Source organism: Quercus lobata, chromosome 8 (assembly GCF_001633185.2).
Source record: "Quercus lobata isolate SW786 chromosome 8, ValleyOak3.0 Primary Assembly, whole genome shotgun sequence".
NCBI lineage: Eukaryota > Viridiplantae > Streptophyta > Magnoliopsida > Fagales > Fagaceae > Quercus > Quercus lobata.
In genome coordinates, this window is record NC_044911.1 from 12059725 (window position 1) to 12075976 (window position 16252).

Consider the following 16252-nt stretch of genomic DNA (forward strand, 5'->3'; position numbering starts at 1 on the left):
AGCCTTTTGGCCATCCCTTCATTCTCTTGCAACAAGCCACTAAGTGAATTGCCACCCCACATAACCAAAGTCTATGCCCCCTAAACTCTCCCAACAAATCTTTTAAGCCACTTCTTGTTGATGACCCACACATCCTCTTTCTTTTTCCTTTTTCTCTTTATTTATTTTATCCTTAAAAGAAAGAAAAAAAGAAAAAGAAAAGAAAAAACTCATATAGCATGCCATTTGAGGTCTCTCAAATATACCCAACACTACCTAATAATTAGTAACCTGAGCTAACAAAGGTTTCTTTGTTAATGGGTATTTTTGTGCACTCGTTAAGAAAGTTTTAAAAGAGTCTCATCTGTATTAAGAAATAACAAAAACTAATAAAAATATGAATTTTAAATTGAAAGTAACTTTTTTTTTTATTATTATAAAAGTAGCTTGATTACATTATAAAATTATACCTTAACAAGGGCACAATGACACTGTTAACATATAGGACCCTTCTAACAAAGTCAATATACTCTTATAACTTACTTTTCCTATTCATAGAAATACCTCCCATCTCTTTTTATTCTTCTCCCTGACTAATTTTAGTTTTGTTACTATGTGACCCCATTTTCATTAAAATGGACCTACAATAAATAAGGAGGAGATTGGACCTACTTTAGTTTTGTAAGAGCACGATTTGGAATGGACCTACATCTAAAATTCTAATATTATTCACTCATCAAAAAGAATTCTAACATACTTGAGCCACTACACAAACGCCACTTTTTAATGACGCCACTTTCTAGTAGTGTCATCTGATTAAAATGTTTCAGTTTTAGCTGCTGGTTTTTGGTGTTGTGATTTCTCCTATGTCAAACTCATAGACAATGTAGTTGTCCATTTTCTTGCCAGGAAAGCTGTATTTGGCAGTGAGCTCCAGGTCTGGATTGAATCCTCTCCTGAAAATATAGCTCCTCTAATCACTTGTGACTTTTGTAATCGTTGATTTTTCTTCTGCAATAAAATTGACCTTTGGGTTTGGTTTCTCCAAAAAAAAAAAAAAAATCCCAAAATTGGAAAAAAGGAATCCCGCAGCTTCTTGAAGCGGTTTTCATCTGAATACGCAATCTTTAACAGCATCTTCATTTAAAACATTTCTGACCACATTTTGTCGTTTAGTCTATACAACCTACTAAAACGACATCAACAAAAGTCAACAAAACTGAACCACTTGATTGGTCAAAAATAGTATACGAATAGAATGGCAAAGATCACATTCACATAACAACATGAAAACAATGCAAATACACCCTATTATTTCTTCCTCAGCCAGACATGAGTGGATAGAACTAGGAGTGTGATAAAAGTAGTAGTACTCTCTGAGTTCAGCTTCTCCGAAACTCAGCAATGGCTTCAATACCATGTACAACCCACTTACCCTTTACCTTCAAACCCTCCACTTCTCCTTCTTCCTTGTCAAAAACCAATCTTAAGTTTCTGGGTGTACAGCATAGGTTGGGGTGGGCCAGACCCTCTAAACTTGGACCCTCCAATGGCTCTAGAGCCAAGTGCTGGTTCAAGTTTGGTAAAAATGGAGTTGATGCTGAAGGTGCTGGCATTTATGGCAGTCAGTCCCGTGATGACTTTGATAGAGATGATGTTGAACAGGTTCTTCTTTTTAACTCTGAACTATAACTTTGTCTATGTTAATGTAGTTATGTTTGAGCACGTAATTATATGTGTTAAGAGTTTGTGAAAGTAATGTTGTTTTTAATGAATTGGGTTCTGTGGAAATTGGACAAAATGGAATGAGCATAAATTGGTGCTGGTAAGGTTATTCTTAGGGTGAGTTTAGTCATTATGAGATAAATGGGTTATAATTATCTAATTTAATTTTGTAATTCTACTTCAGATTGTTGAGTTGGGCTTAATAGATAAAAGGGTTACTCTAATTATTAGTTATGTGGTTATATTAGTCCTTTAATCTGGGGTATATTAATATTTGCGTCCAGAAGATGGAACATAAAGACTCTATTTTAGTAGGATTGTTTAATTCTAATCTGAATAGAATCTGCATTGGCTAGGATATATCAGGTGGCCTCCTCAATACAAGTGCTAAAGTTTTGGTGTATCTGCTTGTTTATTAGGGAAATGGATCTTCTTGTACAGAGTGGTTGATGTCCCTTCATCTCACAGTTGTTTAAGTAATTGAATGTAAACAATTATAAAAAGAGACAGAACTTGTTCAGTTAAGAAATATTTCTATTCCCAACAGAACCAGGAGCTTGGAATGAAAAATGTGGATTTCTCACCAAGGAAGTAAAAGGGTAGATTTTGGAAATGAGAAGAATTACTCAGGAAAAATTATTTTATATGTAAAAAGAAAGGATCTAACATAGTTGAAATTGTGGACATAAAATGTGGGAACCAGGATAGAGCATAGGCTAGCCCTATAAGTATAACAAATTGTCTCAAGAAGCTGGGTTTCTTGAAGCTATCTGAGAGCATTATCTAAGCCTACAACTTCTTCAGATCAGATTTAAGGTTCCTGTAACTGAAACCAGAAATCCCAATTGGTCGATTGTTGTCTGAAACTTCCACCATAGAACATATGCCTGGTAGGAGCCTGCTGCCTTTATTTTTCTTCTTTTGGGTTGCTGTCACAGATCCAAAAGTGGGTCTGGAATGACTACTAGAGGAAGCCTTGTCTGTAATAGGGAACAGACGCTTCTGTGAGCTACCTTGGCAGCTTAATTCGAGCTGGCTGAAGTACTCGATTTCTTTCATTATAAGGGATCCGACTGTGCCTCTAGTACCTATTTCTACTGGAGTGTGTGCCATTACTCAGGAAAATTATTTTATATCTGTGATATGAACCCTAATGGACCTTCAAAGTTCTAACAGAGAACAGTCAACAAAATTTGATGTCAAGGGACATGTTAAGATATTGACATCTGAATATAATGAGCACTTTTTATGATAAGAAGTTGCTGCAGGTCATTTCTACAATTCTCTCTACAATTCTCTTTGACAGAGTGAGTACTTATTTTTGAACTCAATATATGCCCCTTCATCCCTTGCCCACCAAAAGAAAAGATAACACTGAATTTATTTTAGGTGACAAAAAACTTTAGTTTAAGTTTCGAGGGGGCAGGCTGAAGTTTTACAGTTTCTGGTGTGGGTATGAGTGGGCATGTGTGTATTATATAGTGGAAGTTGAAAGGAAGTTTCAAAGTAATTCAATCATGTCTGTGTTTGGTCATCTGTCTAAGTATTATATAATCGTTTGTGCGAAGCAAAGTGCTCCATAGTTTAAAATAAATGTGTGTTTCTATGATTTAGAACAAATAAATACAAAAATGTCTTAGAAAATATATCGTTGGAGCAGAGCTTTTCATCCATAAACTTCTAAATAGATTCAAGAAGTTCTGTTGAAGGACTTTTTGGGTTAGGATGGCTAGCAAGCCTAGATTCTAAGTTTCTTTGTGGTTAATTCTCAAGACTTCTCAAAATCAAATGTAACCGTACTTACAGATGTATTCATTACTGTTAATAAAATTACTTTTTTCATATACCAGAAAAGCAAACATGACCTGAAAGTGTCATGTAGAACATATATATGTTTAAATTAAGTAATCTGAATGTTGATTAATCATAATTTTATGTAGTCAAGGACATTTGTCTCAAATACAACTACACTGAGAAATTTATTGCTGACATTATTCTGCCTTACAGTATTTTAACTACATGGGCATGCTTGCTGTTGAGGGTTCATATGATAAGATGGATGCTCTTTTAAACCAAAATATCCACCCTGTAGACATCTTATTGTTAATGGCTGCATCAGAAGGTGACAAGCCAAAAATTGAAGAGTTGCTAAGAGCTGGAGCTAGTTACACTGTCAAGGATGCAGATGGACGGACTGCCCTTGATAGGGCTGCTAACAATGAAATCAAGGACTTCATTCTTAGCTTTTCAGTTCAAAAGGCTTGAATTAGAAAAAAAAAAATTCTTTATTTTCTTATCAGTTTGTTTTTTTTTTTACCTATTGGAATATCAATCCTATCATGTAGTTATCTTTTGGCAGTGGTAAGTTTAATCATATAAGTTATTAACTTATTATACCTTGAAGTGAAATTTTCAATAATTGCCAGCTGACATACAATTCTGATTAAAAGGCATTAACTTATTTAAAATAAGAAAGGATGCAATTGATTAATTTTTACAAGAGACATGTAAGAGTGAAACTTGACTGCTTACAATCAATATCTAATCTTTTTAAATAAGTTAATAGTTTCTATACTATATGGATTATCATGTTACTGAACTGTAGAATAAATGTGCTGGGGTTTGCTCAAACCAGGAGAATTGTATAGAAGTTAGCCTTAGACACTCAGATTAGCAAATCTTAATGCACATGGCTTTTAGGTACATAATTACTAGTATGGTACGACTGAACAAATGAAAAACCAAAAACAAAACAAAACAAATAGCAGTCAAAAAGGAAGAGAAAAACAAAACAAAACAAAAATCTTCATGTGTGATGTAGGCACATGACTGATTCTGAAAAAACTGGGACCAAGTTACTTTTATCAAGCTCTATTCTTCTGTTACCCTGCCAGTTGTCTCCTAAGAAACTGTACACAGGCTGGTGCCTTCCAATTAATCAAACTAAATATTGAAAGCAGCAAAGTACAGAGCCCATCTCCACAAATCAAACCAGAACCAACTATGGGTATAAACACATCAGCCTGAGACTTATTCTTAAACCTCCAGATCAAAGCTATCAAGCACCCCAGACAGAGATCAACAGCCAGAAAGCCTCCGGTGGTGAGTGGTATGGCCATTATCAATGGAATGGGAACAAATCTCCCCCACTTATTTGGCGAAACATCCCTGATTATGTTGATGATGATGCCTAGAGCAAAGGCGATAAAGCAAAAAAGAAGGCAGTACTTTGGCAAGCCTGTAGCTCCTTGAAGAGCATCTGATGCAGCCTCTCTACTAATGACACCAAAAGGTATAGGATAAGTTGAAGAATTGAACCCCAAATCAGGATATTTTACCTGGAAGTACCAAAAGATTAAAGGAGTGACAAAGCAACCAACTGCAGTCCCAATGAATCTGCCAATGAGGATAGACTTTGGGGAAGACACAGTTAAGTAGCCAGTTTTGAAGTCTACCATTAGATCAGAAGCAGAGGCAATAAAGTTTCCTATGACCCCATTGGCAACTAGAGCAACAACAACACCACCTCGAGAGACTCCAGCCCAGGCACCAAAGATGAAAACGCCTATCTTACCCAAACCGGCACTTATGTACATGTCAGTAGCACCTTGTGCATGTGTCATACTGAAAGCAAAAAGTGGACACAATATGTACATAACCACAACGTAGTACCATTTGACCTGAGGAAAGATAATTGGAAGAACTATTATGGAAACAAGCATCAGTGCAGCACAGCCAGCCAAAGAATATTTTGTTGAAATTTTGTCCTTGATGAAGTTTTGGGTCCTGAACTGCTCATCACTATCCAAAGCTGAGCTTCCGGCAGTGGAATGTGGATCAGCAAGTGGAAGAGCAGCAGTAGTGTCTTTTTCCTGGAGTTTGCGGTACAATCCAATGATAATAAGTTTCAAGATTTGGTAGAAGCTATCCCCAAGAATCAACGATGAAGTAATGAAGGTCTACACACACACACAAAAAAAAAATGTTTCAGTCTCCAAATCGATAAATATATAAGAAGGAATGAAGCTTGCATGCCATATGCTGTACAATTTTATATTATATATATATATATATATAGAAAGTTGTATGAATTGAGCAAGACATTACTTTGTAAGCAGTGTAGCCATGGAAGCTATCTCGACCGATTTCATTAGTATACCACTTTCCACTTTTCTTTTCTAACTCAGGAAACATGAAGGTGTATCCAAATATTGCTCCAATCAATACTGATATGGTTGTGCTGTATGGGCACATCATGCCAACTCCAACATATGTGCCCGCCCAATCCCAATAGAAGCTGCATGTTATTGCCACAAAAAGAGTAATATACATATTAGCCATGCATATATCATGAGTTATAAAAATAAATAAAAAAGTGTCCATTATTGACACTCAGTATAAACTGGTTTATCATGGAAGAAGCAATGAAGAGTAAAGAAGACATTAATAATGTCACGGCATCAACTTTTTACGTACCCGGCTTCTGTTGCTTTGAAACCAAATAAGGGAAAGAAACTAAAGCCACAGAATCTCCCTCCAGTAAAGAGCCACATGACACCACTCCAAATGAAGCTGAAGGAGAAGAACTTGCCAAATGTTGTCACTTGTTTCCTACAATTCAATTAGAACAGAAACAATGAGAACCCTTTTATGCATAAAATATATTACCTGCGTGTGTGTGTGTGTGTGTGTGTGTGTGTGTGAGAGAGAGAGAGAGAGAGAGAGAGGGAGCAATACCTTGCGAACTTGGTCTTGAGAGGAGCTTGGATGCTGTTGATAAGGTAACCAATTGACTGCCCACTAGGGAACAACCATTTATAGTCTACGATAATAACCTGAAAACCAACAAATAATTCATACAATATTGAAATCTTAAATGGTCTTAACCAAACACACCCTAAGTTAAGATATGGTTAAATTAATAAAGTAAATACGTTGATGATAGTCAAAGGTCGGTAAATTTGTAGTAATAGGAAAAGAAAAAGAGATAGAGAATATAAAATAAATTTTAAGTTTTAAAATTGCTAATATACACACAATTTTTGAAAAAAAAAAAATGCATACCAAACGTAAAAAACTCCTGTTTTGTGGGGTCTAAGAAAAAAAGTCGAAGTTATAGAGATTGATTTCGAGAGAGGCCGAATATTACTTTGTGTATCTAAAATAAATTTCCAACAAATAATATGAATCTATAATTAGTTTTGATTTAGAGAAGTATAATACTTTTATAACAAATCTTGGATAAAAAAAATTGTTACTGGTTCTAGTTTGAACCAACCTCTAAAATTATCTTTTTATTTTTATTTTTATATTCAGTAATGGCCAATAACAATTGAATATTTAAAATTTATTGTGAGAATCTTGTGAATGTGACATTTTTCTTTTATTTATTAATGACTGAAATTGCAAAAAAATAAAATTAAAAATAAAAATAAAACAGATTGTAATATGATCTCCTAGAAAGAATAGTTTTTTTTTTTTTTTTTTTTTTTTTAAAATTTTTGGGAGAAAGGAAAGAATAGTTAGTTTATAATCAAAAAAAGAGAATAGAATTAATTAGTTTGTATGACCTACCTTTCGGAAAGGCGCCATAAAGAAGAGGCCCACTAAAGATGTAGCAAGATAAAAGGCGAAAAGCCAGCCAACACTTGGGTTCTTAACGTTCAGCTTATCAACAATTGGTGGATCCCCTTGCTTTGCAGCAGTGAGGGACATTCCAGAAATGAAGCTTGACAAGCCCCCTGTGTGTTCAAATAACTTATCAAAATTCATTTTTAACAAAATCAACCATAACATACACACATATCAAACTAGCAATGTACAAATAATAGTATCTCTAAGTGTTCCATTGCTTGAAAATTGAACATACGTACCAGAAGAAGTAACACCAGTGATTCCAAGGACTGTAGATTGAATCAAGGTATTCTCTTGCCTAGTGAGAGGTGGACCTAAAATCCCACATTTGTCAATGATCATGATCCAAGTTTTGATGCAGGAGAACCCTACAATCCCAGCATACATGTTTATAGGATTAAATGTTCCGCTATACAAACTTTGCTTCATCGCCAAGGCAGTGAACAAAGTACCCAAAACAATGCTCACAACAAAAGCTCTCATAGTCAACTGATTCCTCCATGTGGGAATTGCCTTCTCCTTGAAAGCTATTTCAATTGAAGGCAAATCATTCCCTTTACCACTTCCGAGGCTCACATCTCTCTCAAACCTTGTATATGGAGCCTGTAGATTTTCAATTTCCATTGGGTAGTGAAGATTCTCAATCTCACTCGGCTGGGTATTTGGCTGCATTGGGCGGTGGTGCTGTTGGTGTTGGTGGTTTATATGTATATATTTTGAGCAGTCTGTCGTATGAGGACCCAGTACTCTTGCTGCCTTGTATATATATATATTTATGCAGTGGGCTAATGCTATTGTATTGGTGGTTTAGAGTGGAGGGTTTGGATTTTTTCTGTTTGAAGATTTTGCTAATTTTGTATCCTTAGTTTGAGATAGCCGCACATTGACTTGTTGTCAATGCAAACTAATGATAGTTCTGTAAGGGAGGTTCCATTCTTCCTGAAGAATTTGTATTAGAGAAAATAAAGAAATCGTTTAAACTAATTTATGTAACAAGATAAATAAATAAAAAACTGTTTATACTTGGTCAATGGTCATGGCAAAACTAAAAACAAACTACTAATGCTACATACACAAGCTATTTTACAAACTGTTAATTTGACAAATTCTTACTGGTTCTTATTTGGGCTTTACCACTAACATCACATTTTTACTTACCAATAATCATTTATCATTGTAAAATAGTTTGTGACTTTAGCATTTTCCAAAACAAATTAACAGAATAAACCTTGATCAATCTTATTCAAATATATTTCTTCGTAAATTAACTAACTGAATTTCTAATAGACCTAGTGTTCTGTTATTTAAAATTTTAAATGAGGTGGCCACATGTATACTAATAAATACAATAAATAATCTAAATTGTAATATTGACTATTTCTATTTTACTTGAAAGAATTCCCTATAGGCATTAGTTTGTTAGATAATTTAATTTCTTGATTTTGTTTGCACAATAAAATTGGGTGCATCATTGCATACTAATTCCATGGCATTTTGTTCTTTCTTGCCAATATATATATATATATATATATATAATTACTAAGCTTATTGGTCAATTTCAAAATTAATTAACCATTTTACTGCCTTGAATTGACAAATGGTAAAATAATATTTAAAATTTCTATTCAAAATATTGAACTTATTGCGAATTCCAAAATTTTTTATTCATTATTGAAATTTCATTTTGCAACCAAGAAGGAAAAAGTTGACTTTAAATTGACTTAGAACTAACTTTTTCTATCCCATTACGTGAAGGTTAAAAAGATCATCTATGTGTAGTTTTAGTTACATAACTTTTTTAATGAATAATTCATGTAACTTATTTAAATAATATGCATGAATTATTTGATAAATCCATGTAATGAGTTTTAAAAAATAGCTCCAAATCAGTTTGGAGCCAAAACTTTGTCCCCCAAAAAATTCCCAAATGATAAAATTTGGAGAACCCATGGTTTAGGGATGGCAATGAGCTAAGTTTACACATTTGAGTAGATGTAGTCCCATTATAGTTTCTCAAGATATTGTGTCTGGACAAATGGATAGATCATGAGTAGTTAATAGTTATTGATTAGGACCTTAACTTTATTGCGTGTGGTGGGCTTTCTAATCTTTTTTAAATAAGTTAATAGTGGTGTGTTTGAATTCCACTTATTTTACTGAAACTGAAAACGTTTTGCTAAAAGTACTGTAGATAAAGGTAAAAATTAGCTGAACTAGTATAGTGGGATTCATGTATAGTACCAAAAAGTGTAATGGAGCTTATAAATAATAGCAAAAATAAGCTAAATAGTAAAATAAGTTAGGAAAATTAATGGATTAACATGTTACTGAAATATTGAATAAATGTGCTGGGGTTTGCTCAAGGGAGGAGAATTGTATAGAAGTTAGCTTTAGACACTCTGATTAGCAAATCTTAATGCACATGGCTTTTAGGTAAATAATTACAAGCATGGTACGACTGAACAAATGAAAAACCAAAAACAAAACAAAACAAATAGTAATCAAAAAGGAAGAGAAAAACAGTACAAACAAAACAAAAATCTTCATGTGTGATGTAGGCACATGACTGATTTTGCAAAAACTAGGACCAAGTTACTTTTAGCAAGCTCTATTCTTCTGCTACTCTTCCGATTGAGTCTTAAGAAACCTTACACAGGCTGGTGCCTTCCAATTAATCAAAAAGAATACTGAAACCAGCAAAGTCCAAAGCCCATCTCCACAAATCAAACCAGAACCAACTATGGGTATAAAAACATCAGCCTGAGACTTATTCTTAAACCTCCAGATCAAAGATACCAAGCTCCCCAGACAGAAATCAACAGCCATATAACTTCCGATAGTGATTGGTACGGCCATTATCAATGGAATGGGAACAAATGTCGCCCACTTCTTTGGCAAAACATCTCTGATTATGTTGATGATGATGCCTAGAGCAAAGGCACAATAGCAAAAAAGAAGGCAGTACTTTGGCAAGACTGAAGGTCCTTCAAGAGCAAATGATGCAATATCTCTAGTCGGGCCAGCAAAAGGTACAGGATAAGTTGAAAAATTGACTCCCAAATCAGGATATGTTACCTGGAAGTACCTAAAGATTAAAGGAGTGATAACGCAACCAACTGCAATCCCAGTGAATTTGCCAATGAGGATAGACTTTGGGGAAGACACAGTTAAGTAGCCAGTTTTGAAGTCTACCATTAGATCAGAAGCAGAGGAAACAAAGTTTCCTATGACCCCATTAGCAGCTAGAGCAACAACAATACCACCTCGAGAGACTCCAGCCCAGCTTCCAAAGATGAAAATGGCTATCTTACCCACATTGGCAGTTACTATAGTCATGTCAGTAGTCCCTTGTGCATGTATTTTACTGAAAGCAAAGAGTGGACACAATATGTACATGACCACAACGTAGTACCATTTGACCTGAGGAAAGATTATTGGAACAACTATTATGGAAACAAGCATCAGTGCAGCACAGACAGCGAATGAATATTTTGTTGAAATTTTGTCATCGAGGAAGCTTTGGGTCCTGAACTGCTCATCAATTTCCAAGGCTGAGCTTCCAGCAGTGGAATGTTGATCAGCAACTGGAAGAGCAATAGTAGTGTCTTTGTCCTGGAGTTTGCGGTACAATCCAATGATAATAAGTTTCAAGATTTGGTAGACGCTATCACCAAGAATCATCGATGTAGAAACTAACGACTACACACACACACACACAAAATGAGTATCAGTCTCCATATTGATAAATATATAAAGGAATGAAGCTTGCATGCCATATGCGCAGTACAATTACAAATGATGATATTTATAATATACATATATAAAGTTGTAAGAATAGAGGAAGACATTACTTTGTAAGCACCGTAGCCACGGAAGCTCTCAACATTGGCATCTTCAGTATACCACTCTCCATTTTTCTTCGTTATCTCTGGTAACAAGTAGGCGTACCCTAATATTGCTCCAAGCAATATTGATATGATTGTGTTGTATGGGCACATCATGCCAACTCCAACATATGTACCCGCCCAATCCCAATAAAAGCTGCATGTTATTGCCAACAAAAAGAGTAATATATATATTAGCCATGCATATATCATGAATTATAAATAAATAAATAAAGTGTCCATATATTGTTGACACTCTTGTATAAACTGGTTTATCATGGAAGAAGCAATGAAGAGTGAAGAAGACATCAATAAGGTCATGGCGTCAACTTTTTACGTACCCGGCGTCTGATGCTTTGAAACCAAGTAAGGGAAAGAAACTAAAGCCACAGTTACTCCCACCAGTAAACAGCCACGTGACACCACTCCAAATGAAACTAAAGGAGAAGAACTTGCCAAATGTTGTCACTTGTTTCCTACAATTCAATTAGTACAGAAACAATGAGAACCCTTTTATGCATAAAATATATTACCTGTGAGAGAGAGAGAGAGAGAGAGGGAGCAATACCTTGCGAACTTGGTCTTAAGAGGAGCTTGGATGGAGTTGATAAGGTAACCAATTGACTGCCCACTAGGGAACAACCATTTATAGTCTACGATAATAACCTGAAAACCAACAGTAATACATACAAAATTGAAATCTTAAACGGTCTTAACCAAACACACCCTAAATTAAGATATGGTTAAATTAATAAATTAAATACATTGATGATATCAAAGGTCAGTAAGTTTGTAGTAATAGGAAAAGAAAAAGAGAGAGAATATAAAATAAATATTAGGTTTAAAATTGCAAATATACACGCAATTATTGGGAAAAAAAAAAAATGCATACAAAATGCAGAAAACTCCTCATTTTGTGGGGGTCTAAGAAAGATAATCGAAATTATAGAGAGTGATTTCAAGCGAGACTGAATATTATTTTGTGCATCTAAAATAAAATTCTAACAAACATTATGAACAACCTATAATTAGTTTTTATTTAGAGAAGTACTATACTTTTACAACAATTGATAAGTTGTTGCTATAAAAAAAAAATAAAAAAGAAAAGGAAAGAAGTAATTAGTTTTTAAGACTTACCTTTCGGAAAGGCACTATAAAGAAGAGGCCTACTAAAGATGTAGTAAGATAAAAGGCCAAAAGCCAGCCAACACTTGGGTTCTTAATGTTTGGCTTATCATCAATTACTGGATCCCTTTGCTTTGCAGTAGTAAGGGACATTCCAAAAATGTAGCTTGCCAAGCCCCCTGTGTGTTCAAATAAATTATCAGAATTCATTTTTAACAAAATCAACCATAACATACACACATATCAAACTAGCAATGTACAAATAATAGTATCTCTAAGTGTTCCATTGCTTGAAAATTGAACATACGTACCAGAAGAAATAACACCAGTGATTCCAAGGACTGTAGCTTGAATCAAGGTATTCTCTTGCCTAGTGAAAGGTCGGCCTAAAATCCCACATTTATCAATGATCAAGATCCAAGCTTTGATGCAGGAGAACCCTACAATCCCAGCATACATGTTTACAGGATTAACTAGTCCGTTAAAAAAACTTTGCTTCATCGCCAAGGCAGTGAACAAAGTACCCAAAACAATGCTCACTACAAAAGCTCTTATAGTCAACTGATTCCTCCATGTGGGAATTGCCTTCTCCTTGAAAATCAATTCAATTGAAGGCAGGTCATTCCCTTTACCATTTCCTTGGCTGACATCTCTCTCCAACCTTTTATATGGAGCCTGTGTATTTTCAATTTCCATTGAGTGATGATTCTCAAACTCACTCGGCTCGGTATTTGGCTGCATTGGGCGGTGGTGCTGTTGGAGTTTTTTGAGTTGCTAACTATGGTTTGAGCTGCCTGTCATATGAGGATCCAGTCTTGCAGCCTTATATATTTATGCAGTGGCCTAATGCTGTTGCATTGGTGGTTTAGAGTGGAGGGTTTGGAAATTTTCTGTTTGAAGATTTTACTAATTTTGTATGCTTATATTGAGATAGCCGCACATTGATTTGTTGCCAATACAAACTAATGATAGTTCTCTAAGGTAGGTTACATTCTTCCTAGAGAAATTGTATTATAGAAAATAAAGAAATCTTTTAAACTAATTTATGCAATATGATTGAAAAAAAAAAAACTGTTTATACTTGGTCAAGGGTCATGGCAAAACTAAAAACAAACGACTAATGCTACACGCACAAACTATTTTACAACATTTTTACAAACTGTTGATTTGGCAAAATCTTATTGGTCTTCATCTTGGTTTACCATTAACATCACATTTTTACTTACCAATAATCACTAATCACATTAGCAGTTTGTAAAATAGTTTGTAACTTTAACATTTTTTAAAACAAATTAAAAAAATGTACCTCGATCAATTTTATTGAAATACATTTCTTCGTAAATTAACTAACTGAATTCAAGATAGATGTATGAACAACTTTACAGCATATATAGATACGTATAAACTATACAAAAGCCTTGTTTAAAATCTAAAGTGAGAGGAACTAGGATCCTCACCATAGATCTAGTGTCCTGTTATTTAAAACTTTAAATAAGGTGACAACTTGTCTACTAATAGATACAATAAAAAAAAAAATGAATTGTAAAATTGACTATTCCTTTTTCACTTGAAATGGATATAATTTCCTATAGGTATTAGTTTGTTAAATAATTTAAATTCTTGATCTTGTTAGCACAATAACATTAGGTGCATCATTGCATACTAATTCCACAGCATTTTTGTTCTTTCTAGAAAAAAAAAAAAAAAAAAAAAAAAAAAAAAAAAAAAAAAAAAAAAAAAAAAAAAAACACTATGCTTATCGGTCAATTTCAAAATTTATTAACCTTTTTGCTGCCTTGAATTTACAAATGATATAATAATATTTAACATTTCTATTCAAAATATTGAACTTATTGCAAATTCCAAAATTTTTTATTCATCACTGAATTTTCATTGTGCAACCAAGAATGAAAAAGATTTAGCTTCAAACTGATTTAAAACAATTTATCTCCAACCCATTACGTGAAAATTAAAAAGATCATCTATGTATAATTTTAGTCACGTGATTTTTTTAATGAATTATACATGTGACTTATATAAATAATATATATATATATATAAAAATATATTTATAAATCCACGTAATGAGTTTGGAAAAATAGCTACAAATTAGTTTGGAGCCAAAATTTTGTCCCCCCAAAAAATTCACAAATGATAAAATTTGGAGAAGCATGGATTTAGGGATGACAACGAGTTAGATTTACACATTTGAGCAAATGTAGTCTCATTATAGTTTATAAAAATATTATGTATGGACAAAGGATAGATCATGAGTAGTTAATAGTTATTGATTAAGACCTAACTTTATTGTGAGCAATGGGCTTTCTAACTTGACCATACTCTAATAGTAAGGGTTTAGAATTTAAAAAAAAAAAAAAAAAAATCCCTCTAGGGTTTGATAAGGGGTTTTAATATATTTAAATACTCAAATTTGACTCAATTATGCATTTAAATTACTAAAATGTTAATTATATCTAATACATAGTAAGGTTTCAAAAATTTAGGTGATCTTTTAGTTTCTAAATGTTTTTTGGATTTTTTTTATAAAAAAAATGATTTAGTAATATATACTCACTAAATACTTCCCACTCCAACACCTCAAGCTCAAACTAAGTCTCCCCCATACTGCTATGCACTTAGTGCATGGGGGAAGTACTATCTAGACTAATGATATAAGCATTTAAAATGAGATAGTAATTTTTTCACTCTTTTTTTAGTGGTTTGAACATTATTAATTGTCATGACAATTGAGTACTTACCGTGAGTTTAAATCTCTCCTCCATCAACTATTGAATTTAATTTTTTTTTAAATAAAAAAAAATTAGGTTTACTTGACCCGACCTAAATGCATTTGACCCAACTCGATCATGGAAATATACATGGGACAAGTTTTGGATGGATTTTGTTTTCCAAATATAATATGTAAAACTAGTGTACAATCTGCACTATGTGTTGGGTATGTTTTTAAAATTTAAAAGGAAACTAATTTTATTAAATGGTGGGTGCCACCTAGATTGCTATTGACCAAAATTAGTGGATGTGGTTGGAGAGAATTAAACTCACCAACCCTACCATTAGCTTTACCCCATAACCCACGGCCTTCTCTCTTTATTCACAAACAAAATCAGCCCCTCCAAAATATCAATACTTTCCTTTCTCACTTTCACTCGCATTAACCAATTCAAATCTCTAGCAAATATTCCTATAATACTAGCAGATGTTGAAGGAAATGAAAGGGATAATTATGAAGTGCTAATATCACGACAGATTCTTAAATTTTGTGTTGGGTTTTGGCAACTCTTTTGCTGAAAGTATTCCATTGGCTTTTCTATATAACCAAAAGGCCATTCCTCTTCCAAATCAGTGAGAAGCAGGAAAAAAAAAAGAGTTAATCTAATATACTATTTCCTCTATCTTTCTTCAATCTTTATATTGGGCATCCAATGACAAGTTCAAAATTCTGTTTGTGAGTGCACATTAACAGAACTGCCATTGTATTTTGGAGAGCGACCGCCTAAGCCATTTGCACTGACGAAGTCATCCCAGTGGGGGCGAAATCGCTTCTTTAGGACAGTGGATTAAGTTCCTTGCCTCGGCTCAAATCGATAAGTTTATATCTCTCTACATTCTCATCTTATATCTCTAATCTACTTTGTATTTGTTAATTAATTTGGGCAATTTTCAAACCTTATTTCCAACAATCTAAGGAAGTGATTTTTGCTCTTATTAATTAACAAAATGTCTATTGTTTTGGATATGTCAAAACTTGAGCCTTTTGATGGAAATCACTATAAGAGGTGGTTTGAACATATGTTATTCTATTTGGAAGTAATCCATGTGAATTATGTGTTGTTTGATGATTGTGTCCCTGTTAATATGCCTGAACCTGCACGTTCTGCATCTGC

At 33.8% G+C, this 16252-nt stretch overlaps 3 protein-coding genes across 3 annotated transcripts; 1 reads left to right on the top strand and 2 right to left on the bottom strand.

Moving 5' to 3' along the window:
- Positions 1–1302: 1302 nt before the first annotated feature.
- On the top strand, positions 1303–4107 carry LOC115957332 (protein LHCP TRANSLOCATION DEFECT-like). Its single transcript, XM_031075552.1, has 2 exons — positions 1303–1644; positions 3712–4107. The coding sequence occupies exons 1-2, from the start codon at positions 1384–1386 to the stop codon at positions 3967–3969; spliced, it is 519 nt and encodes a 172-aa protein (XP_030931412.1). The 5' UTR covers positions 1303–1383; the 3' UTR covers positions 3970–4107.
- On the bottom strand, positions 4009–8174 carry LOC115957331 (probable metal-nicotianamine transporter YSL7). The gene is made up of 6 exons (XM_031075551.1): positions 7578–8174; positions 7279–7445; positions 6442–6539; positions 6181–6315; positions 5812–6001; positions 4009–5663 (listed from the first exon to the last, which is right to left on the bottom strand). Exons 1-6 carry the CDS (start codon positions 8008–8010, stop codon positions 4587–4589), a joined length of 2100 nt encoding a protein of 699 aa, XP_030931411.1. The 5' UTR covers positions 8011–8174; the 3' UTR covers positions 4009–4586.
- Positions 8175–9957: 1783 nt separating this feature from the next.
- On the bottom strand, positions 9958–13088 carry LOC115956394 (probable metal-nicotianamine transporter YSL7). Its single transcript, XM_031074790.1, has 7 exons — positions 12872–13088; positions 12659–12787; positions 12360–12526; positions 11791–11888; positions 11564–11698; positions 11190–11379; positions 9958–11037 (listed from the first exon to the last, which is right to left on the bottom strand). Exons 1-7 carry the CDS (start codon positions 13086–13088, stop codon positions 9958–9960), a joined length of 2016 nt encoding a protein of 671 aa, XP_030930650.1.
- Positions 13089–16252: the final 3164 nt, after the last annotated feature.